The sequence below is a fragment of the Corvus kubaryi genome, unplaced genomic scaffold, assembly GCF_017639235.1.
Source record: "Corvus kubaryi isolate FWS band 111438036 unplaced genomic scaffold, C.kubaryi_AGA036_p1.0 37308, whole genome shotgun sequence".
Lineage (NCBI taxonomy): Eukaryota > Metazoa > Chordata > Aves > Passeriformes > Corvidae > Corvus > Corvus kubaryi.
In genome coordinates this window covers 4134480-4161047 of record NW_024581096.1, presented here as the reverse complement: position 1 = coordinate 4161047, position 26568 = coordinate 4134480, and the positions used below count along the sequence as shown (strand labels likewise).

Sequence of the window (26568 nt, the reverse complement as noted above, 5' to 3'; positions counted from 1 at the left end):
TCCTTCCTTTTAAACATGCACTGAATCTTCTCCTCTTTGTTATTTAATTATCTTGGCAATATTAAAGGCGAATTAAGCATACGAACAAGAACTCATGAAAAGGAACTTATGTCACATAATTTTACATCATTATACTTAGTAAATTAGTCAATTCCTTTTAGTCAGTAGAATGCAACATTCACTTCTAAAATGTGATTTATACAGAAAGAGAAGATGTCCTAGATGCACAACTATCCTAAAATCTGAGATTCTGGAGAAAAAAAAAAAAATCAAACCCCAAAATTGACCTCTAACACAGGAGGAGACGTTGATTAAAAAACATCATATAGTAAATACATGGAAAAAGAGCTGAAAAACCCATTTTATAGGCTTTCTTTTTCTGAAAAGCTTCTCTCCTCACACTTCTGTTTCAAGACTAATGAATTTATGAAAATATTAATGTTAATGCATAACAGCTATTATAAAGTACACTGAAAGTTCCAAAGTAATAATATACCTACAGAGTTGTGTCTGTGAGCCTATGGATTTTAAATCTAAGACATATGAGTTTATCTAGAGCTAGAATCCTAGGCTCTCAGGCAACAGGAAACTTTAAAAATTGTGATCAAGAAATAAAGCAGGTTATTTGAGTTCGCACAGTCTCTGTGAAAGAAAGAGATGCTCTTACAATGTAAAACATCTTAGAAAAGAGGGTAAAAAAAGCTATGGCATATCACCACAATAAATTTAAAAGTGTGTTATATTAACATATTACCTTCTTCACTTTAATTCCTGTTTCCATTTAGTAGAATACGAAGGCAAGATCACACAGATTTTGCCTAAGCTTCCTCTGATATGAAGTGAAGTAACATCTGAAAATAATTTCAGACAGTAACATTAGTTGTCAATCATTCTCTGTAGTCCTGAGTGTAAACAGCTGATACCACAATCCTGGCAAATCAATCAGGATTTAAAGAGACCTCTCATAAAATATGAGCAATTAAATAATCCTTACATACTAGCAAATAAGAATGGCAGCTATTTCTCAATTAACAGCACAGGACTAGACCAAAGGGTTTTTCAGACGACTGAATATTAATTTATGAGCTGGAACAAGCTGTGTTTGTGTAAGGAAAAAGAGCAATATTAAGCAAAGATTCAGCTCCCCCCTCAAGAAAGGAAGAGAAATACCATTACTTCCTCTTCAAGGAAGTGCTGAAGCGAAAGTGTCACTGATGTGTCACTAATAACCAGTAGGTCAGGAGAGATGTTATGCTCAAGGTGGAGTAGAGGGTGAGGGAAAATAAATTGCTCTGCAGGGGGCAAAAACATAGCAAGAAAAAACCAAAACCAACAGCAACACCACCAAAAAAAAAAACCCCAAACCAAAAAAAAACCCACCCTAAACAAACAAACAAACAAACCAACCAACCAACTAAAAAAAACCAAAAAACAAACCAAAAAAACCCAACCCCAAAACAAAACACACACAGAAAAACCCCTCCCACACAATATGTTTCTGCTCAAACATCTTGCACAAAATCTAATACTACCATGACAACTAATGACGTTACACTGGAAGTTTCAGTACTATGAAGTTAAATATTATTGAAATTTAAAAAGAATTAGATCCTACTTACATGCAAGATTACACCAGACGCTCCACTTAGATGACAAACAGAGGTTTAAGCAGACCAAAAAAGCAGCAACATCTTCTGCCTTTATTGAGTCTTCCACCTGATGTGCTTTAAAAGAATGTCAGCTAGTCCTCCATTTAGTGAGGCTCCTCATAAGAGTCACTAGGATACACAAAACAAAGTTTGGCTTGTGGGCCTCGTGGTTCAACAGAAATAAATCCAGGGGAGGCCAAGATGTTCAGTCTTGGCAATATCAAGACACCGCAGGGGTTTAACACAGAAGTAAATGTTAAATTCCTGAGAAAGTTAATATCAAGCCTGAAGTTTCTATTGCCTGCAGTTTAGGAGTAGAAAACCTATTTTTTCCGAGATACTTTATCAAGTTTACAGTCTTCTCTGAACTAGCTCTCAAGCTTAATTTTCTAACCTCCACCCCAAAAAGAATAGGCAAATTTACCTAGCTACCCTTATTTTTGTGTTCCTACCATATTAATCTTGCATATTTGCGCTTGGTTCAGCTCTAAGAAGGAGCCATACTCACATACCTCCTATTATTGAGATAAGCTTTTCTAAGTATCTCCCAAGACAGGAGCATGGTTAAAATTCAGTCTGTGAGATTATGGTCTCAAATAAAATTCCCTCCCTACAGTCCCTCCAAGGTTTTCAAAGATATTTTGTATTTTTCACAGCTTTGGGAACTAAGAGCAAATGGACTTTTTTGGCTTGTTTTTACCACAGTCACAGAACTAAATCTTTGAAAAAGAAGAATGATTGATTCATAGAAACATATGGCATATCTTCAACCTCTCATCCTGAAAACTAATTAGTAAACTCTAATTGTAGTTTAAAATAGACTCAGGAAGGCTACCTATTTTTTAAAAGTAACAATAGGCAAAAATTCAACAGGACGGTAGAAGCCTTATTGGCAGACAGTAAGATTATTTCAAAAGGTAGATAGATTGCCTTCAACTTCTCTGCAATTTAGGAAGTGATGGCAGATCACTTGGGATGGGGTTCCACTTTTATGCAAGACTTGCTTCCCACCAGCCTTACTCATTATTATACTTCATGGATTAGTGAAGTAGCAAAACATATGTAAGTAGTCTAGTTATAGTCAAAGTCTGACAGCATCCAAACATACACAAAATACTATGGCACATCCAAAATATTTTCTCACCCTTGAAGACCTAGCACAAAAGGTTAGAAATGGCCTCAAGACCATTTTTAAAAGTAATTTTAATATTTCCTTAATATTTGAAAAGTGCACCTTTCTGTATCAAATTTGCTTAAGAAAAAGATTATTGATATGAAGTCCAAGTATCTTTTGTGATTGTTCTTGTGAGAACAATCATGAAAACATGTACTGCTCAATGTCACACTGCCCAAGAAATAACCTAATCTATTAAAACAACTACCTTGTAACATACATCGTGAAACTTATTGACTGGTTAAGAAGCTAGCAAGGGAAAAATGCTGTCGATATTGCACTACATTTTCTACTAAAATCTCAGAAATTTGTTGAGATGTCAGCTGTCTTCTCTCTGGCATAGACTACTCTGACATTCAATATAATATGAAATGCTGTTTCTTCAAATCTCTAATGGATAGCATGAAATCACAACTCCAGGTACATACAGGAAAATGGCAATGCTTTAATAGCTAAAAAAGTGCTCTCAGAATCAACTATGTAATATGTACAGTCAGGTTATAAGTACACTAGATTTCACGATGCAAAACTAATCAATAAAAGAATGTACGCTACAATGTCACTTCAACAACTGAATTCCATTTTTAGAGGAAGCTCAAGACTAAATTTTTCTGATAAAGTATATTCTATTGTCAAGCACCCACCTTTGTACAGCAATATGCAGTAAGAGCATAGGGGAAAAAGGCTGGGTTGCCTATCAGAATGGGTCAGGACTACATAAAGTTAATGGAATTTCAACAGAAGTTCACTCAAGCTATAATGCACCATATGTATCAGAAAATTGAGAATTAGTTTTCAAAAATAAATCTGCTATGTCATGGTCAGCAATGTTACAACCTGCCCCTGAGGCAGGTTAACTGAAGTTCTTGTTAATAGATCCCTCAGGGCAGACTAGCATGAAACAACACTGAACGAATGGTGGGGTTTTTATAAACAGAAAGATAGATAGACAGACAGACAGACAAACAACAGGTTGATTTTGGAATAATTTGATTAAAATGGAAAGGAAGAACATAGCAGATTTGGTTATTATCTATAGAAATATAGCAATATAAAAGTATAATTATTACACTTGTGAAAATATATGATGAAAAGAAAGGATAAGAGCAGATAGTGAAGAGGAAAGATAGCACCACCATATGAGATCTGATCATTGCAATTTAGATGTCCCATGGTCGAAGTGATGGTTACAGTTTTGATCCCTCAGGGATAAGGGAAGTCCCTGAAATCCAAAGTTCAATGGGTTCAATATTTTCAGGTGGGAATGCCCAGGTAGTTCTCCTCATAACACTGTGGATCATGTGCAGTCCTCTGGCAGAAGGCCCAAGAAATGAGTCTGGGGGAAAGACATGACCCCTGTTTGTCATGCCAGCATAATTGAGCCAGTTCTGCCTTAACAGAATGGATGAATACCCTCAGGCCGTGTTGTGAATGTCCCTGTATCTCAGGATAGGGGAGAGTTTTACACCTGAGCCAGTTGTGTAAGGGAGGAAATTGGCATGATAAAAAGCAGTATCCCATATTGCAGGATCTGCTTCTTATCTGTTTTCCCTTATCGGTTCCAAACCCCAGCTTGTTGCTACACAAAGGTGGGTTTGTCACTGTCATCCTCTGGTGATGGATGCTCATCCCCTCTGCACCTGGGCTGTTCGTTATGCAGATCAGACGTTTCATAACCACACACCCAAAAACTCTCCCCTTCTCCTGTGGTTGAGGGGTGCAAACCTGGCCTCAGCAAAGCACCTGCATCTTTTGCAAACAGCCGATTGGTTGCATCATTAAACCTTTAATATTGCAGCCTCTCACAAAAAGCAAAGCAAAAGCCAGTGTTTCATACTTAGTCAAGCATGTACAGCAAGTTAATTCTTCACACTGTATGTGCACAAATACAGCCTAGTTTATGCAAGACACTCATTTTCGGGGAGGGAAAAAAAAAAAGCTGTTGACTAGTTGCAAAGAATACATTACATACAAATACATTTAGACCTTAAAATGATAGTCAAACCAAACCATAGCAAGTGTACCTTATCACCCACATACAGAATAATCCCCTTGAGTGTATGGTGGGTTTGTTTGTTTAGAGTTTTTTTGTTACCATTTTTTGGTGCTTGTTTTAAAGTAACAGACATTTAAAAAAATAATGCTTTACAAAAATACTGATAATGGTTCACATTTCTACCACCTCAATACTCTCCTCTTCTTTCAAGATTTTCTATGATCTTAGCAGTATCCCCAGTAGTTTTTTTGAGTAACCACATGGTGCTCAGGCTCCTTTTGCATGAGATCATTGACAAGATGCAGTCACAGTTCGTTTGTTGACATATTTCAAACCATTTACATCCGAAAGCTTCTGGTTCTGTGAAATGGTTGAAAAGGCTTTTTTAAGGCCCACATCAGTATTGGTGGTTTCTGTTTAGTTTTTTCAGGAAATAGCATTGCTTCAGTTTCAGGGGTAGGAAATCGTACTCTGTAGACTTCAGGGTAAGATTTCTGAAACTAGAAAAGTACATTAATTCAAATTAAGAATTTGTTCAAAAGTGTACAATAACTATTAAAGTGTAGTTTTCACTTGTGGAGCAGGGAAGTTTCTCTGATGGACTTTCTATGCCTCTATATACAAGATAAGGCAATATTTCTGATTTGGGTTGATTCACCCTTACTCTAAATTATAAATCTTGAAATCCCCAATTGTAGCCACTATTTTAAATTCCAGTATTTCTCTAGAATACATGTCTAAGACTTGATAAATCTTTTAAAGTTGAAATTAGAAACTGTGGAGAAATTTTTATTTACTTGCTTGAGCTTCTTCTTTTTATCTTTCACAGATATTTCTTTATTCATTACTATTTCTTCCAACAAAGCTGCCAGTGGTTCTTGAGAGCCAGTTGCCCTTTGGTATTCAAATTCATCTGTACTGATTTGGTGACAAAATGATGGAGGAGGAAGTGTTGCATCACTATCAGCCCCTGCATATTTTATCTGAAGAAATAGGTAAAAAAAAAGAGCAGATATGTTTTCTGCAAAAAACTTGCATAAACTGGCTTAATCAATTGACCACCCTAAGACATTAAGTAGACGAAATATTGACTAGAGACCCTAAACTGTACTTTCTATCATCTCCAGCACTAATTGAGTGAGTTACAGTAAGTGAAAAAACATGACACAAAGGAAGCCTGTTCAGCTCTTGAAATAAGTTTAAAGTTATTTTTCCAGTAGAAAATAAAGACAAAAGAACTAAAAATCAGCTTTGAACAAAACCAAAATTTGGTATCAGGGAACAGAAATATGAAAAAACTGAGCAGGTAAGGATAGTTCTAAAAAAAAAAAAAAAACCTCAGAATGTCGCTGTTGTCCGCAGGGATGGAGCGAAGAATGACACAGAATTCAAGTCCAGGATAAATAGAATGGAATTATTTAATTAATTACCACCTCATTTATATAACTTGATTTGCAAGAGTGGCATAACATAATTGGGTGCTTGACGATCCACCTCCCAGAGTGATTGGCTGAACAGTGTGACACCTATTTCAAAATATTTTCTTCAGTGTACCATAACAAAGCTGTGCATAACTAGTCTGCACCTGTGAGATAAAGTCTTGGTTTGCTCAATAGCAAACCATTTCTCAGCTAGTTTGTATGAGAATGAAGACTTTCATAAGAGCCAAGCAGGAAAATTTCTCTGCTAGCTTTTTTAGCATCCATATCAGAACATTAATGGAAACACTTTATAATCATTCAGTTTTCTTCACTACCTTAAACATAGTTTGCCCATTCCATGGGAAGATAGTGCTGACAAACAGGAAAACATATTTTAGAGTTCTTGTCTGTAAATAAATTCAAGATCTGTTTAGTTTCATTTCAACATAGAGTTATGGTTGAATATCAATAGTCAAAATTAATTCACTCTTCAAAAGCTAAAAACAGAACAAAGTCTTTCTTGACTTTGAATTGTTGATCTTCAGAGAAAAAAGGATAAATTCAATCTAGAAACATACAAATATAAGAGGCTTTTTCACTTCATACTTACTTGGACTCTCTGAAGATGTACAACATGATCCTCTACGGAAGACTTTAAAGCAGAAGGAACACTTAAGATCTCCTGATAATTGTCCATGAGAAAAGATACTAGTTTAGCAGCAAGAAGTTCATCCAAGTCTATTTCATCCTTTGAGCAGAGAATACAACGGGAAAATGCCTGAACTATCTGAGGAAAAAAAAAAAAAAACAACATCATTATCATGTAATCTTTCTGTTTGGGAGTGATGAGTAGAGAATCGGGCTGCATTCAAAAAGTGATCTTTTAGAACAAATACTTTAACATCACAATACTTATTGTACTTCGAACATATCAATATTTTTAAAAAATACATTATGTACAGTGACATTATGTGAGTGCACTGAAGATTGCTCCTGCGTTATACAGATAATCTAATCCTGACTTTAGATATAGAATGGATGAACTCCATTTTATTCTCAAGACTTTGTCAAAAAGCCACTTCACAAGGCTATTTAAAGAGGGCATATATGTATTTAGAGATTTTTTAAAATAACACGGAAATATAGTGGAAATTAAGCACCAGAGGGAAAACTTAATTCACTATTCTGAAATCATCAAATCAAGTTTCAGGTCCAGTTCACTTCATGTAGTCTTGTGCTCAAGCACTCAGTTACAAGAGTTTCTGTCTGTGCACCAGTCACTTGTAACATTAAAAGCACAGAAGGCAATAAAGGTTTCTGTCACATACCATAGACTACATTGCTGAATTAAGACTTAGTACAAAATACTCGGACTGTAAGTATTCACTTCTAAAAACAACATTTCAATTACAACAATTATTTTAACAAAAGACCATTTACAGTTAATTAAATTATAAACTGTAAAGTAAAAAATTTAATTATTTTAATCAAATGCTATTCAGAGTTAACTAAAAACTTAATTGCTGTGGAGCAAATTTAGATTTGTGCATGCTACTGTATGATTTTTTACAGAATGGCTCTGCAGCTTAGTTTCCCATTGCACTTAATTTTCAAAGACTTTAAAATTAACCAAAAAAAAAAAAAAAAACATGTTCTTAGCTAGTTGGAATTGTTAAGTTATGCCTAATAACTTTGTAATAAGGTGGTGTTGCAAGCATCAGTGATATATCTACATATGGTCCTACAGAAAAAGCATTAGCAAAAACTAGAGCTTATTTTAAGAGACCTCTGTGTGTGATGAGAAAAAATAACCACTTAAGTAAATGGTTGGGATTTTAATTTTTTTGAATGGCTGAAAACAGGTAAATCAGAACATGCAGCTCTGTATTTCTAGCTATGACTGAAACAGGCAGTCTTTTTCATTCACACTGTCTGCAGTGATAAAGAACACCAGAGACCTCATCTACTTTTTGTTGTTGATTTTGCTGTTTGAGGGGGTTGCTTGTTTATGGCTTTTTCCTACTCAATAGTGAAATCAGTGGTGATTTAACTTTGAAAGATAAGGAAACCTCTAAATTCTGGCAAGTTCTTTGTGTGCTCACAAATTACCATGAAATCCCACTTTATTCAAATTCAGATTAGATTTCCACATAGCTGGGATAGACAAACCAGTTCCTTAAATAAGCAAACTGCATTTTGTTCATACTCTCCAGTAAGAATTGTTAACCTGTGCTACTCCAAAAGCCTGTCTGGACCTTTTACCTTACACTTACACGTACCAAAGTTCTGGTCCTCACTGATTCAGAAAGAGGTGGCAAATCCTGGTTCAGGCTAATTCTTGCCATCATTCTCACCAACAGCTGTAGTCTTTTCCTATTTTCTGGTGGCAGCAGGAGACAAGATATCTGAAGAGCTTCTACAGCCTTGCTGGGTTTTTGCAGCAGTCCTGGTTTATAGGAGATCAGAAGGTTGGGCAACATTTCTCAATTATATATTTCCATAACATTTAACATAATATTTCTAAATCTAAGTCCCAAAATTCCCTTCTTACTCACTCAAGATTGCCTTAGAACTCTACTCCCCAAAGAGACTAGGAAGATATCCCTAGAACTGGACTACTAGGTCTGGGTGGCTTGTTTAAGTTTTAGAAGATTTTCTTCTGATGCACTGGAAGATACTGATAGCCATAACCAACAATTCTAGATATTAGAGTACACGAAAAATTACAACATTTTGTTTCATCCTTTGCTCTTTTATTATCTCAGCACCAAACACAACTGAATGGTATGCACAGATATAGCAAACATATTAAATAAAATGTTAAGTCTGTAGCAACAATCAGAAGGAAAGAAAGTGTGCTTATGCATCAGTGGTGGCTATGACAATACTAACATGTCACTCACACCTACAGACATTAAATCTATGCCTAACTCTGCTTACAGACTCTTGAGAAAACACTCCAGCAGACAGATATTTGAAGACTGGACAGGCACAGCAGAATGTGATAGTAGCTTAGGCACCTATAGGAAGGTCTCATCATCAAAATATCATCTTATTTTAGGCTTATAAGGCTCAGCTAAGGAAGCATCTATTATGATTTTTTCTAAACAGCACTAGTATCAGAACAAAAGTCAGGAAACAAAATATCTGCATGACTGAAATCTAGCAGTAATTTCTGTTAGAAAAGGAACAAGGAAGAAAACAGAGACTTTTTTTTTTTCCCAGAGGACTATAGAAGTTGGAAGAGATCTCTGGAGATTATATAGACCTCTTCACAAGCTCAAAGCAGGTTCATCTACAGGAAGACGCCCAGGACTATGTCCTGTCAAGTTTTGAATAGCTCCAAAGACAGAGCTTCCACAGCCTCTCTGGTCAACTACTTCCACTGTTTGATCACCTTCCAATTAGAATGCTATTCCCCTTTACAAAATGAGGTTTCCTGTACTTCTGTTCCTGCTCATTGCCTCTTGCCCTGCCATTGGGTACCAACAACAGAAGTCTGGCTCCTTCTTCTTTACTCCACCCATATCAATCATTTATACAGACTACTTTGATTCCCCCTGAACCTTCTCTTCTCCAGTCTCTTCCCATATGACACATGTTCCAAGACTTTAGTAATTTTGATTTGTTTCACTGGACTTGCTGACTAGTGGTGAGGAAACGTCTCTTGACCTACCAGCAATGCGCTTTATGCAGTTATAGATGCTGCTGTTATTCTTTGCCTCAAGGACACACTCATGGCTCATGGTCACATTAGTGCCCACCAGGGCTTCCAAGTCCTTCTCAGCAAAGTTGCTTTCAAATCAGTCACCAACAGCATTTACAGGTGCATGAGGTTATTCCTTCCCAGGAGAGGACTTGATATTTCCCCTTTTCTGAATTTAAAAGATTCCAATTTTACCTATTTCTGCAGCCAGTCAAGGTCACTCTGCATCTTCCCTATTTTGAATTATCTGCATGCTTGTTTAGGACACTATGCCCTTGTTTAGGACAGAACGTGCCACCATCCTGGTCATTAATGAAGTGTTAGTCATTACTGGCCACACTACCAGCCCTGGGCTGCCCCCCACTGACTGACATCCAGCCAGACTTTGTGCCACAAATCACAAACCTCTGAGCCCAGCAATTGCACTGATTTCTGAGTTTACCTCACTACCCACTTACCCAACCTGTACTTCCTCAGGTTTCCTATAAGGATGCAATGGAAGACAGTGTTGTACTACTTGCAACATAAACAGTATCCACTGCTATCCCCTCATCCACCATTTTGGTCAACACCACAGTGTAAAAAGTATAAACTCTTATCGAAAAAGAAGTGTGGGGTAGTAAGTAAGGCAGTCAAAAGAGACAGTATTCCAAGGAGAGGGATAAAGCACTGAAGTTAATTTTCATATTAAAGCTTTTTCTAACTTCAAAGGAAGATTTGGCAAGCATATTTAATGCATCTGTTTAGAAGAGTAAGGACTGATTCCATATCAACATTGCATTTTTTTTAAAGACGCCACAAAACTAATGCTTGACTTCTTGAAACATTGCACAATTTTCATTGATTTTCATGTGATTTCGTACACGCTGGCATTAAATCTTTCTTCTGATTTTACATTTAGGAAATACTGTGAAATAAAATTAGTAAAATCTGAAAGATGTGAAAAACACTGGAAAAGCAAACAGAAATAGAGTATGAAAGCAGAGGAATAAGTTTTAAAGATATCAACAAGAGTTGTCTAAGAAAAAGTCAGAAAAGGAACATATTGGTTATGAAGCAAGATTGACAACACACAAAGGACAAAAATATTAAATTCCGGAAACAGAAGTGTTATTTTGGATTCCTTTCTCATCTCAATAGTTTACTGAAAACAGTGTTGTTCACACAGAAAGAAGGTCAAAAAACTAGGATGCTACAAAAGTATGCTTACTTTTCAACTTAATCGTTCTTTTTGAAATTACGTAAAATGTAATCAAATATTTTCCTATTTACTGTCTTTCAGTAAGCCACCTATAGGACCAGAATTGTTGATTTTAATATAGTGGGAACCTCTGAAAAGTTATAGTTAATAACTAAACCATTGCTTCTTTAAAGCACTACATTAGTTAATGTCATTTCTAAATTTAAGCAACAAAGCATTTCAATTCCCTTTAAATGTCGTACTCCCAGGGTTAAAAACAGTGCTTATTCCCTAATCCTTTCTAATCTAGACTTCAGTCAAGCAATTTCTAAAAGTTTATGAGAGTTTTTAAGACATTTAAGCATTTGTAAAAAAAGAAAAATCTGTTAAAATCCATCTGTTAGATGCTGAGTAATGAAGAGAGGCCTTTAATATTATAAAGACAAGCAATGGAAGACTTTTGAACTAATGTGATCAAAAAGATACAAAAATAAAACCACTGTGTGATATGAAATAAGTTTAAATATTAAACTATTTTCTTTGTAGAATGGAAAGGACAGGTCCTAAAGAATTCAGATGTGATAGTATTTAAGTAGGGTAAAATAACTCCAGGAAATTAACTCTAAAGAATATTTTTTCATCCCATCCCAAACTACTCACCTAACACACTAACAAAAATATCAAAAAAATGAAATGGGAGAAGAGGCTCTTTCATCTGGCCAAAGTAGTCCACTATAGTTTTGAAGACATCTCTTTCAAACCCTGAGTATGTAGGCTGCTTCAGATCTGAGCAGCTGGGCCCTACAAAGAACAAACAAAACAAAACAAAAAGGACCAAAAAAAGAGAAAGAGAACATTGATTTTCAGCCACCAAGCAGATCAGTATTTTCTAATCCAGCCCATTAAAATGTATCATTAGAGGAAAAAAAAATTTTAACAAAAAGGATTCATTCTTCAAAATAAGTGAAATTTTATTAATCTACTACTGGACTGATCTATTCCCAATAGGTCTAGTGAAGATACATAGTAGAGGCAAAACATTAATAGAATAGTTAAACCTTCATATATTGCATTTAAATAAGCTGCACAGGAAGGAGAATACATGCTGACAGGTCTTTTCCAACTTTGTTTTAGAAAATCATCCTAAAAACACTGAAGGTGAATATAAACAGGATTTAATAAAGTGGTGAAGACACAATCAGTTCAAATTATTTTTTCTGGGGTGAGTTGTTTGTGGGATCTTTCTTCCCCTTCTGAATTTACTTACAATTTGCTAGACATTTCATTGCAGATAATATCCAGTGAGGTAGTTCTTCTGCACAGGGTAGAAACAGAAATTAAAAGGAGAAAAAAAAAGAAAAATATTCAACCGTTAGACAAAAGCAAAGCTAAAAACACTTTAGTGTGTTCCTCCTGTGTAGTAAATCAACTGATTCCAGAGGCAGTCTATACCTGAATGTAGTATCTAGCTTGAATTACATCTATACTTCAGTATAGATATACAGATAGTACCTCCAGTACTATCAAGCAGTTATGCATTCTGCCCTTGCAGCTCTATCAGCAAAACAGGTCACATCACAAATCTTTAACCTACTCTGAAAAAAAAAAAAAAAAAAAACAGACCGACCTAGTTCAAGATACACCCTTCACCAGTGCTATACAGTGAAGTCCTTACTTTGTGCCAAAGATGATGAAAAGTACTAATATATTCAGTTTTGTCATTTCTGCAAGGAGGAAGTTAATATTTTGAGATGATCCAACTGCCTTTAAAATGAACACAGACATGCTCTGAAGGCAGTTTCATTCACAACCAAACCAGGTTTCAGTATCATATTTAATTTCTCTACAAATCTCATGAAAAACATGGAAGCAATAACACTGTGATAGAGCAGGAAAGACACTTTATTTTCTCCCTGATGTGCAAAACAATTTTAAATATGGTACTATCTTCAAAACACATTGACTGAAAACTCAAAACTCTCTCAATGTACATTTTTGTTCTCTCACAATTTTTAATACATTTTTTCTTCATTTAAACACTCCAGTTCAGGCAGCCAAAAGAGTAGGGCTGAGAAAGTTACCTTGAAGTGAATAATAACCCTGTATTTATGAAATGGTAAAAAGTTCCTGCTGTTTCATATTCATTTTTCAACCCTACTAAAGCCAGAATATGTTTAAGACAATAAATATGGAATAAACCCTGCCTGTTACTATTGAGATGTCAGAGGAGAACAATAGCATTTTACTTTGTAAAAACTCTGGTTTTTATAGATGTGGTCACAAAAGTATAAAGACGCAACAGGCTAGTGTAGACTAGAACTAATACTTAAATCCCAGTAGATCACAATATAAGAAAAATTAAATGAAAATTTCTTAAATACTCACTTGATTTGTCTTCTAAAGTGACAATGCCTTGCTTATTGACATTGTAAACATTTTGAACTATATGTTTTGAATTCACAAGTTTTGCATCTAACACTTCATCCAGAGAATCCAAACCCAAGACCTTCTGTAATCTGCAAAAATACATAAACACATAATTCATACATCATTTAATCTGGAAAAGGCAAACATGAAGTATTAGGACACAATTTGGAAAAAAAAAAAAGAGACCTCCATTTCATACAGAATATCTGCAGTTGGATGGCAGCCATAAGGATCATTGAGTACAACTGCTGCTCTCTGCCTAGATTCATAGAATATCATAAACTGGAAGGGACCAACAAAGATCAAATCCTGGCCCTGCACAGCTCAACCCCAAAAATTATACCATGTGCCTGAGAGCATTGTCCAAATACTTCCTGAACTCTGTCAGGCTTAGGTGCTGTGGCCACTTCCCTGAGGAGCCTGTTCCAGTGCCCAACCTCCCTCTGGATGAGGAATCTTTTCCTAATATCCAACCCAAACCTCCCCCGACACAACTTCAGTCTGTTCCCTCAGTCCCATCACTGGTCACCACAGAGAAAAGACCATTCTATTTTCCTTTTCCTCCACTTCCCATCACAGATCGCACTGCAATGTCCCCTTCAGCCTCCTCTTCTCCAGATTAAAGAAATCAGGAAACCTCAACCACTCCTTATGTCTTCCCCTCTAAACCCTTCATGATTTTCATAGCCCTCAAAAAGTTTCTTTTTAGTACCTAGAAAAGGTTTAGTAGTTTTAACACCTAAAACTATACCATATAACTAAAAGCACTGCCAACATGCTTCTTGAACTCTGTCAGGCTTGGTGCTGTGACCACTTCCCCAGGGAGGCTGTTCCAGTGCCCAGTCACCCTCTGAGTGAAGAACCTTTTCCTAATGTGGAGTCTAAACTTCCCCAGACACCACTTGATTCCACCTCCTTGTGTCCTGTTGCTGGTCACCAGAGATCTTCCACATCTCCCCTCGCTGCCTCTCTGGAAATGGTAGGCTTCAATGAGGCTCAGCTTCCTCAAAGTTTTTGGTGACTGTACAGCTCTTTGCTCTATCCAGATCTCACTGCAGACCATGTCTACCCTTGTAGGAGTCCAAAGCTCCTTCTAACCTAGTATCATCGGCAAACTTAGTGTACATTCAATTCCTGCATCCAGATCATTTTTAAAAACATGAAAGGGCGTTGGTCCTAGAATGGAGCTCTGCAGAACCACACTGATGACTGCTCACCAGAGACAACCACATTTACTACAATCCTTTGTGCCTGACCCATGAGCCAGTTGCTCAACAGTATTATGGACTCATCTAGCTGTATGCTGGACAGTTCACCTAGAAGGATACTGCGAGAGACATTATCAAAAGCTTTGCTAAATCCAAAACAACCACAGCAACTGGCTTCCCTTGGTCAACTAGATGGGTGACCTTTCCATAAAGAAAATTGACTTGGTTAAGCTGTACTTTCCCCTTCTGAAACTATGCTGGCTATGACCAATAACTGTGTGTCTCTCAAACGTTTTTTATTAACTCCCAGAACAACCTTTTCCATAATTTTACCAGCGCTGAAGTGAGACTGACAGGCCTGTAATTACCAGGGTCTTTGTTCTTTGCTTTCTTAAAACTGAGATAACTGGGGCCTCTCCAGACTCCCAAGATAAATGAAAAAAATTGAGAGAGATCCTGCAATAATATCATCCAGCTCTTTCGGTACCCTGGGATGAATCCCACTGGGCTTCATAGATTTAAGCGCATCCAGCAGGAACAGAAAGTTTCAAACAAATTCAGGGTCAGCTGTGAGTTTCCCCATTCCCACAGTCATACTCTTCCAACACAGAGTTCTGGGAGTCTCAGTGTCCATTATCAAACTTAGAGAGGCCATGGCTTTCTGCCAGATGAATACCATTGCTCCCTGATCAAGCTGGCTGGGTTTCAGCACCCTTCCATACAATCTGCTGTGCCAACTCTGTTTGCCCACCCTGGTGTTTTGGCTGATAGAGCTCTATAGGGGCCCTTATGTAAAGGAGACGCTTGGCCACCATTGCCCCTGGTCCCACTGCCCAGGTCCTTTCAGCTGCACCAGGCTACCACCAGAGGCTCTCTCCACTCCCCTCAGGTTTCCTTGGTTCAGGAAACCCAGGAGTACACATGCACTAAAGCACTCTGCTGCCCATCATGCTGTCACCAAAGCTGCTTGCCTCAGCACTGAGTGCATTCATTACATGCAGATAATGTGCTAGGTTTACAGTAAGGTGATCATTAGTAACACCTCAGCTATGCTTGTAGTATCAGCTAATGTATATTATTTTTTTCCTCTGCAGAAATAGTCCAAAGCAATGACTTTAACTTTGCATAGGATTTTCCTTTTGAATATAGTAAAGAATGTCTGAATCTCAACATTTATCTCATACATACACACAACAATTTATCTCATACAAAGTATCATACTCGCCATTGAAAGGTTTCACAGCACTTCTACATAAGTGCTTCTATTTCATAGCAACAAGAAAAAGAGACAGTGAGAAAAAGTGATTAAACAAGACAAAGCCCACACAACAAAGACTTGTATAAAACAGCAAGCAAAAGTCAAAGGTACTAAGCACAGTAAAGTTTTTTTTGCAGACTTTACCTGCTGAATTTGTTAGCCAAATAACAAGTGGTAGAGTTAGTCTAGACACCAAGGCTTTGAAGGCAGGGATGAAAAGTGAGTGGGTGAAATTACAAGTATTACCAGAAAGACAGACAAGACTATTACCTAGTAGACAGTTTTCCTACAGCAGGAAATGACTCACAAGTATACTCACCGTGACAAAGTCATGGATTTCCATATCTCTTCTATATTTGTTTGTGTTAGCTCTCTGTGGAACACTAGTTTGCATGCTGGTACTTCCCCGATAGCTATACTGTGTCGCTTGTACCACATCTCAGAGTTCTGAAATCAGAAAAAACTCTCCTCATTAACTGGTGACTTTTCAAGTGTTAAACAGTATAAAACACTTATAGTATAGCATTGCAAGTGCTCCTAAATTCGGGATGAAAGGGTTTGTGTTTCAGAGAAATTAATCACTTTTCTCAGTCTTGTACACACATCTTTTCTCAGTTCCATAACTTGTCCAAAGCTGAAATAAATATTATGAGTGTCAGAATAGCCATTAAAGTTCAGGAGTCAGTGGCCTTTAATCCTAAATTCAAATTCAATCCATCATTAAAATCAGTTCATCTACCATTTTGAGATCAAACATCTGTTTATGGAAAAGTTATTGGACAATTTTAAGATGAGATACCAAAAAATTGGAAACAATTCATCCTTGTTCAACATATACTGAAAATTACTAAACATTAAGTTCAATAACAAGTTCCCTACATAAAAAAGTAAAAGCAAGTAGCTACATCTGAGGGCACCCATCAGATCTAGTCCACCATTATAACAGTGTAAAGTAAAGCTGAGAATGCAGAAGACCACTATCATTTATGCAACCTTCACATCCAAGTTTGATGCTTGAAGATGGTCATCAAGGTATCAATGGGTGGACATACGCTGCAGCTTATATCAGCAGCATTCTCAAGGCAAAACTCCTAATCATTCCAGTTCTTTGATTTACACTACAGAGCAGTGCTAAAGGACATTAAAAGTATTCCTTGTGATCACAACCAAACCACAAAATGTACTCCAGGAATGCACTTAAATTTCTCCAAGCACTAATTGTCTGTCATTCCATGACAGACTAGACTGGCATTAGTTGGAAGCAAATAGCACCCTCTGAAATTAAGAGCGTGGTCTTCTACGTCAGTATTTCCTGACACAGACCCATGCTCGTCAGTTGACACATAGCCAGTAAGTGCTCAGACTGATGATGAAGCAATTAAAGGTACCACCATTTTCAGCTATCCACCTACTTCAGCATTCCAGTGGAAGCAAGACCTAACTATAAAAGAGGTATCAGAAAGAAGCTAATACCTTTGCCTCAGTTTCTTCCACTTACAGTCCACTGTATTAATCCAAACTGCCAACAGAAGAGATTTTGAGCTATGACAAACTCTATGCTGTTGCATCTGAGTCAGATGCAGAGGCAGACTTTTGCTAATTCTTATCAGGCCAGGATGCCTGGATAGAAATTTAAAGCACAGTTGGAGGCTGTAACATATTACACCTTCAACAGCTACTTGCTCAGTATCTAAAATCCTTTATTCTCTTTTCTTGTCTTTGGCATCATCTCTTTTCTTCTATTTTAATCTTCTACCTACTACTGAAGTTCTAAGGACCATGTTCCTCCCCTTCAGAAGCATGTTGTATATGAGGAGTGCACACGATTTGCACATAGTTGGATTGTTAATATGGAATAACCATTCATTCAGAACACTTAGATGTCCAGCAAACTGGTAGGAGCTACTTTTCCAAATAGACTATGGTTCATCAAGAAATCCAAGGCCAGTGTCCTGCTCTGAAGGGCAGTAATAAAAAGGCAAAAATCATCACAGAAATCCCGAGTTTCACAAATTATGAGAACACACACATATAAGATACACTGAAGGAAGGGCTTAGAATATACCTAACTCCAAAAGCCTAGCCTTTTTCTCTGTCTAGGTGACCAGAGTTGATACCATTTTGGTTTACTAATAACAGCAAGTTTTTTCAACAACTTTATGAAGGCTGAATCAACCCAGATAAGAATGAAGCAGGATGATTTTCCAGGCTTACAAAGGATAACTGAAAAATCAGGACCACTTCTCCTTAGGCAAAACATATTCCTTTCGAAAAAGGAATATGAGTCACTAACAGCCTTATAGCAGCTAGGAAGGCTGTAATACTGTATATACTCTCATGCATGAAGTGTCCAAATAAAGTTACAGTGTGACTATTTTGTCTCGTAATATAATAAATGCCCTGTTAGAATTTGAGCAAACTGGAATGAACTATGGGAAAATATACCCATGCTGAACTCAGATTGCTCAGGAAATTACAATGTGTAGCAGAAAGAACACTCAAAGCCTACTTCTCCAGCAAATTGTAAGAACAACTTTACTTCACAGAAGTTTAAAATAAAAGTATTTAGCATTTAATTTTATAACCAAGTATTTTGTGACACACCATAGAGGTCATTAGTTCAGTTTTGCTTTCCAAATACGTTTTTGTCTGGGGGAATAAAAACTGGGTCCCTTACCATTGTGATGGATTTCACTGGGATATATTCTTGAGAAGTGCCAGCTTTCGGTTCATTCCAGTCTGGAAATTTAATTACTTCCTTTCCACATGAAGGTTTCTTTGGATATGACTTCAGTGGTGAGGAAGGAGGAAATCTACAATTAAAGAACATTTTTAAAATCTCTGAATGCCAACCTAATCCCTATTTACCAATGCAAAACTGTCGTCAGCCTTCACATGCAAAAATACAACAAATGCTTTGGACATTCACAGCCCAACTTATTTCCCCGTAGACTGGTGTTACATGGTATGTAAAACATCATGAAGTGTCTTGTTTGGCCTCCTTGCTGCTCCAGAACAGTCCAGTTCCTTTGTACTTCCCATGACATAGTGAATGTCTGGTATCCCAATGCATCTCATAGAGCACCTGCTGTCTACACACAATGACAGAGGTCTTCACTAGAAGATGTTGATTCTGCTGAAAAAGCTGTGGGTATGTTTTCCCCCATATCAAGTGCATTGTTAGCATGCATTTCCTAAAGCAAAGCTACATAGTTAAGTTGCATGACTAACACTCGGATTTAGTTAAGAGTGCATGCAAGTGTCCACACAAAGTTTTGTCCACATTACCAGGCTCTTCTGTGTTTACATGCTTTCTGTGTGAAGATCATATTCTGCAGTTCTTTTCTGAAGTCTTTTTCCAGCTGGTTTTGCAGGTAACTATTTGGCTTCTTAAGGCATTTCAAGAAGTGCCTTGAAGAAATCAGCAGAAATAAGCCCTAAACCAGCCCTTGTGGAAAAGAAGGAAAACAAACTATCCAGCTTGACCAGAATCAAATTACTGCTAAGCTTAGGTCAGAGCATGTACAAAGGAATTAATGACAGCATATCAGTAGGACAAATCAGTCAGATGGCAACACCTCTTCAGACTGGCCCAGATCCAATCTTGTCTACTTTCACTCCCAGGTTTTAGATGCTGAGATTCCTGATGTGTCAAAGAACTGCTTAAGCCTCACTCACTCTTTTAAATCAGACAGTAAAAGACATATATGTCTGTGACTTTGCAACAAGAGCTTGTACACTGCTGGATAGCATGCATACATATCCTACCAGAAAGTTACGCTTGAGAAATCAAGTTTCTCCAAAATGTCACCCCGTCCTCTAAAGGCACTTCAAATACTTAATAAGTTTTTAATTTAAATTTATATTGCAGTTTGGTTAGTCCACTACTGTTACACTGCATGGGTTAAACACATGTTTTGACCACACATACAGAGCACATTCCACAGTGCTATTCAACAGCACATCTGCAACACAGAGATCACTTCCATCAGACAAACTCTCAGAACTAGCAGCAAGCACCTCACACTAATCCTGCAAGATTTACTCTGTTTTTCTAAAAGTAAGCCAGATTAGATGGCAGATGTTCAGCTGTTGAGTGTTCTCCACCATTTTTCAGATATTATTTCTTAAGAGTTTAATATTAAAATAAAACATACCCACATATCTGCAGACTTTTTCCTTTGCCTTACACTATTCTCAGCAGTTTCCTGTTTCTTTTCCAGGTCTTCACAAGTTTTAGCTTTCTGTCATTTGCTGCCCTGATTTGCAACCAACCAGTAAAAGAAAAAGTTCTCACAAGCAGAAAAAGGAGGTACATTCCCCTTTCTCAGGTAGTACTACAGGAACATCTAGATGGAGACAGATTAACATTACTCAAAGCAAAGAACTGAGGAGCACTCCAAGGCTGATACCTCAAGATCAGAATTGTTTATAGCCAGCAACACTAGTTTGGGGAGTTTATAAAAAGAGGAAATAGAGATACCTCTGTGTGTCCAGAACAAAGGATACTGAACAAGGTCAACTAACATTGATGTCCATGATATAACAAGTATTACTGCTGAATTTCCAAAAGATTGCTATCACTGCAAGAGTACTAACCCTTTTGCTTTTAATAGAATGGCTTAGATTAAAAAAAAAAAGTGTAAAGCCCAACAGCTTCCAAAACTGTAACTTCTCATTCATTACTGTAGACTCAACTGAGCCAGTAAGTCAGGACACACAGTTAAGTCTTTGCTATATTTAGAAGCCACATTAGATCTCATCTTCACATTTAATACTTGCCAAATACTCTCACGCAAATCAACTTTTGGCAACATTTCTTTTGCATACTCTGTGGACAAACAAGAGCAGACAGCTATACTTACATGTGAAGTTAATGAACGACACAACTGTGAACCACAGTCTATTAATACAAATTTATACAGAAGGTATGAACCATGTCAGTATTTCCAGAGTAAGCACCGTCAGTAGAACTGACTCGTACCACTACCTCCATCAGCACGATGAGGAGAAAAAACACTGTATTTTACACATAGTATTAGGAAAGTCCACCAGAGGGAGCTGCCAGGACATTGGATACATGAATAAAATAGGCTGAAAAACAAATGTTTAGCTACTTAAATAGGAGAGAAGCATGTTTTGATACTTAAAGCCGTGAGTAACGTACATAGCTTATTTATGCACCAAGCCCAGTGAGGAAAAAGCTGGCTCCAGTTCAAGATGCATGAAAAGTATGCAGTTTTAATAGAAAAGTTTCAACTAGTAACTTAGTTATCTTTTCATTGGGAGGGGGAGAAAGAACATCACAACAAAATATATAACAAAAGAGTTCTCTTGTCCAATAGCAGATCATTACATAGACCACCTGGAAAATAAAAAGAACATAAATATTTCACCCAGCCTTTCTTCCACAGCCTGCAGCTCAGTAAAGTCATGACTGCAAATACAAAGAAATGAAAGATCAAAATAATTTGAATATATACTCTTGCAAATGCAAAATAAACGAAAAACCCCACAGCCACACAAACATGGCCAAACCAGACCAAAGAAATACAGCATAACACCAGCAGTTATCAAAACCCATATTAAATCTTCTGACAAGAGTTAATGCCCAGAAAAAAAGAGCAAAAGAGCAATAAAGCAAAATGAAAAATTGACTTCATACATAGCAAGTGGGAATTCAGTAATATCTATTTTCCCAAAAAGAATATTAAGAAATCATCACCTAAAAATTAATATGTAAAATTTACATATATAATAATAGCTATAATAAGTAGAAGCATAAACTTATTGCTAACCTATTTTCCGTAATGATTTGCATGAAGAGAACTCCCATTTCCTCAAAAGAAGGCTCACCATGAAAAAAGTTACAATTCCATACTTAAAGTAATGGTCATCTTTATAATACTTTTGCACCAAACAGGACACTAGAAGACAGTACAAATTCAGAACCTGCAGACTCTGGACACCCAAATCTTAACTGAGGTCACAAGAGGTCAAAGAATCCAGTCCAGTAATGCTAAGCATTTATTACAAAGAAATTTCTTCTCCCCAGTTAGCAAGCCATCAGTTGAGATGCTAAACAGGGATAATTAAGCAACCATCCTTGAGGATAAGCAAATAAGCTTTGTCTCTTGTCCATCTACAAACCAAGAAGCATAAAAAAAATACATTATAAATGTCTTAGATTCAGAGGGCCTCTCTCTTCTCTCAGAAGAGGTGGAGACAGCAACCAAAACAGTCAGGGGGTTGGGAGAGAAGGAGGACAACTGGAGCCGGATGATCAATGGCATTCTCACTTCCACCTATATGTCTTGATATGCATGCTTCCAGTACCAACAAACCTGATGTCTGCCATCAGCAATCAGAACTCGACGCCTTGTGAAAGCTGCAAAAGCTTTTGTTGATATTCAAAGAACGTAACTGAATAGAAGTGACCTCCAAAAATATTTCAAAACAGACAAGAAAACTGAAGTCAAACATTAAATCATGACAGTTACCCGTTACTAAGAAAATTAAAGTCTTTAAAAGAAAGGGGAGAAAAACATGTCAACACCTTTTCAGAGACATTCTACAAAAATACTTGTAAGACGTGAGCAAGAGTTTTTACACCCTGTTTCCAAAAAACCAAAATTTTTCTATCACCCTATACAGGCTTACCGATATAAATGGCCATCGTCTTCAAAGTCCTCTTTGCCCCACCTTCCTTTAATATCTTCGATAACATGATTTTTCAGGAATTTTTTAAGCAGCTTAACCGTTTGGTCACGAGTCACTTCTGGGCCAAAGTTTTGGTTAGAGCCAAGTAGCTCATGCAAACAGTCCACTGCCTCCGAGGCTTTGAAGCAGCGCTCGTAGCTCTTGAAACGACAGCGATGCTTCCGTAAGGGCATCCCAGCACGGAAGAGCTCGATTATCTCGTTCCACTAGGGAAGGAGAACAAAGCAAATCATTACGGGAGCTCTTCTCCCATGTTTTCCTTCCGCAGTGCGATCAGAACGCAGCCAACTCTGCAAGCAGAACTACACTCTTTTTGACCGTCTGCCTTACAAGAACATCGAAACCTCAGCCCAGGATTTAAACTGTCGAGACCCGAAAACAAACACCAAGTTTAGGAGGCTGAAATATTTAGAGCCCCATACTACCTGCGGATCTACGGATACGTCTTTAGCCTCCCTTAGGTTTTACCGGGACAAAAGGCTGAACCTGCCGCTCCGCCCGGCCGGGCTCTTCGCGGCGCCAGCCCCGGGCGCGCCTGCCCCGCAGAGAGGCGGCTTGGGAGCACCGGCCGGTACCCAAGAGGCCCGACACCGAGTGGCCGCCGGCGACGGAGGCGAGGGCGGGCGGCGGTGCCGGGGACGGCGGCACTCACCAGGCGGGTAGCGCGGTACGGCCCGGGCCCCACCAGCCGCGGCTCCATCGGGCACGGCCCCGCCGGCTCCGCGCTGCGTTTGAATCCACGCTGGGCGCCGCCGCCTTCACCCATTGGGTGGCGGACGTGGCACGTGACCGGCCCACACCGCCCTTGATTGGTGGGGCGAGGGCGGGGCCCGGAGCGGGGCGGGGCCTGGGCCGAGGGCAGCCGCTGTGGGGCGCGCACCGGGGGCCGGGCGTGAGGGCGGCGCTGGCGGCGCTGCGTGGGCGGGCGGATCCGCCGCAGCCTGCGGGCCGCAGTGTCCGTGCGGGTAAATACCGACGGGGCCGTGCCAGCAGCCAGGCTCTACTCCGTGGTGCGGAGCAGTAGGACAAGAGACAACGGGCAGAAAACTGATGCACAGGAGTTCCCCCTCAACATGGGGAAGAACTTCTTTACTGTGTGGGTACTGCGCCCTGGAACAGATTGCCCAGAGAGGTTGTGTAGTCTCCCTCATGGATATACTCCAGAACCATGCGGACTCAATTCTGTGCCACGTGCACTGGGATGCCTGCTTGAGAAGGGAGGCTGGACCAAATGACCCACTGTAGTCCCTTCCAGCCTGACACATTGGGTGATTCTGTGTGTGACAACAGGTTAAACCATGTCAGGAAAACATTGGCCAGTGAACTGCTGCCCCAATTAAGAGAACACAGCCTTGGCATTAATTAAACAAATAGAACAAAAAATCAGACTAAAAAAACCCTCCAAACCCTCAGTTTTCAATCTTTTAAAATTGTTTCCAAGCAAATTTTTTGTTCAAGAATTTTATTCTGAATTCAGGCAGCGTGTGGGATGATAATTACTTGCAATTACATTTGATCTTATCCCTACAGAAGACAGGGGTTGATGCTGGTGCCATAGAACTCATTGAGTTGTTGTATATTAGCTTTTTATGAGCATTTTAAAGAAAAGGTGATTTGGAAAGTAAATAGGAAACCTCCATTTTAAGGTAGGAGATTTTGATACAAGGTTAACTATCCTGCACTGGCAGGGATGTAACTGAAACTCCTTTGATACCCATTACAGATGAACTATCTCTGTCAATTTTTAGGCCTCTCATAGGAGAGGAGAGGCTGGTAACATCAGTGTTTCTTCTCCACCAGGTATAAGGAAAACAAAATGTCAACCTCATTTGTCAGACAACATTCACCATAGCATGGATGACTTAGCTGAGTGTTGCACTCCTCTTTCTAGCCTAACTCAAAAGTATACACATAAGTATGCGAGATGCAGAGTTTTTAGGTTCAGATAAACATTGTGTGATTCTCACATTGTGTGTAGGAGGACAGGATTTGTTTTGAGCTGATGTCATTGGCACACTTAAACTATATGCATCCTCTTAGGCTGCATCTATACAACCCAGGGAAACGCTGCCTTCTCTTTCTCCAAATGCTTCATAACTCACAGAAAACTAAACCACTGTGCAAGAAATTATGCAGCGGGAATCTGACACGGCACTTGCTGACAGCCCACAGAATGATTAGCATCTCTAGTTTCTGCTCCTGTTTATTAGTTCTTAATCTCAAACAACTGACTCTGGAAGCCGTTGGCTAGTGTACAACTGCTGGAATTGGAAGTTTTCCAGGCTCCTTTCTGTTCAGCACCTGCCCACATGCAGCACTCCTTAGTTTTGACTGTGCATAGTTTCAGCTCCCACTTAAGCCCAAGTGAATTTGAAAAATCAGTTGCAGATCAAGCTCAACAACCAACAAACAAGTACCTGTCCCTTCACACTCAGCTGCAGGATGCATTTCTCCATCCATATTTATGGGACTGGGAAGGAGGTATGATTGCAAAATCAGAGATCAGAACTAGGACTTCCCTTGCCAGCACAGAAATTATCTGCACAGATTAGTGCCTGCTTCCTTGCACAAGAACCAGAGGGTACTATTACCCAGTTTTCACTACAGACTAGCTATTACAGCATTTCCCAAACACATTTTTGAATGTGCAGGCTCAAGAAGGCCTACAAGAACCAAATTGTCCCACTTCCTTCATCAGTACTTATGTAACAAATAATTATATATCTACATATATATATACACACACATATATATATACATACATAAAAAAAGAGACAACATTTTAAATATAAAACTGGCAAATCCTTTCCTGCTATTTGAAAAAACATCAATAGGGTCTTTGTCCTTAAGGAAAGCCCCCCCCTAACACTGGAAGCTAAGGGCTTACATACGGGCCAGAGGCTGGCTGGACTTGAGGATTTGAGTCAGTGATGGACTGCATTTCCCACTGAAAAAAGGTGTGGTCCCTGATCAACATCACAGCTGTTTAGGATCTTGTGATAAAGCACCTCTCCACATGCACTGCCAGGGAGCCATGAACTCAGCACTGATGATTCTAGCTAGGATCAAGCATCTTAAGTTCAGGGGTTGCAATTTAGATCTCAAGTCATCCTAATACTTTCTGAGATCTACTTTCAAGCTGCCGTGAGTGCTGACATCTACAGGGATTAAATAGTGAATAGACAAAATATAAATTATTATTTATTTGCTTTATAAAGAAAACTTGATGTAATCTCAAAAGAAAACATTTGCAACTCACATCTAACCTAAAGTTTACATTCCTTTAGCATTTACAATGCACCATAAATGTCAGTAAAATAAAAGTGTTCAGGTAACAAAGCTTACTCTCTTGGAATTGTACAACAGGGAGGCTACTAAAATCTGCCAAAGCTTTGGGTACTTGAAAATCCCACAGGTCAGATTAAGTAAAAAGCAAATATTGCAAGTTTCTTTTCTTTGGAGTTGTAGAAAACTGTACCTTTAATGGTAACATTAATCTAAACACTTTTAATTCCTCATTTCCAGGTCTCTTGCATGCACCAGTTCCTTAATAAACTCATGCAGTACAAATGCAAATTACAAATAGCTAGTTCCTTTGATTTCTACGCAAACGTGACCCTAACAATCTGCCTAACCTTGGAAAACAACATACTGGTTAATTCTACACAGACTGGAGCCATGCCCAGTCACCACTGCCTGCCCCACTTTCAGAAGCTCAGAGAATGTCACATATCTTTTTGCTTGGTTCCAGACAAGGTAACTGGAGTAACTTTAACCTTGAGCTGACAAAAACAAGCCATAATAATAAAAAAACCAAAATGACACAAAC

At 38.4% G+C, this 26568-nt stretch overlaps 1 protein-coding gene across 1 annotated transcript; it reads right to left on the bottom strand.

Moving 5' to 3' along the window:
- Nucleotides 1-3248: 3248 nt before the first annotated feature.
- DEPDC1B (DEP domain containing 1B) lies at nucleotides 3249-23474 on the bottom strand. Its single transcript, XM_042028297.1, has 11 exons — nucleotides 23392-23474; nucleotides 22680-22945; nucleotides 18697-18832; nucleotides 16339-16466; nucleotides 13512-13642; nucleotides 12394-12441; nucleotides 11787-11927; nucleotides 8520-8686; nucleotides 6851-7027; nucleotides 5617-5802; nucleotides 3249-5319 (listed from the first exon to the last, which is right to left on the bottom strand). The coding sequence occupies exons 1-11, from the start codon at nucleotides 23437-23439 to the stop codon at nucleotides 5158-5160; spliced, it is 1590 nt and encodes a 529-aa protein (XP_041884231.1). The 5' UTR covers nucleotides 23440-23474; the 3' UTR covers nucleotides 3249-5157.
- Nucleotides 23475-26568: the final 3094 nt, after the last annotated feature.

Excerpts from the sequence above, each read along its gene's own strand:
- DEPDC1B (XM_042028297.1), bottom strand. The coding sequence starts at position 23,439 with ATGGAGCCGCGGCTGGTGGGGCCCGGGCCGTACCGCGCTACCCGCCTG. Across the intron at positions 16,467-18,696 it reads CAGTGAAATCCATCACAATG|AACTCTGAGATGTGGTACAA; the intron begins GTAAGGGACCCA and ends TTCTGATTTCAG. Across the intron at positions 5,320-5,616 it reads AAAAGAAGAAGCTCAAGCAA|TTTCAGAAATCTTACCCTGA; the intron begins GTAAATAAAAAT and ends GTACTTTTCTAG.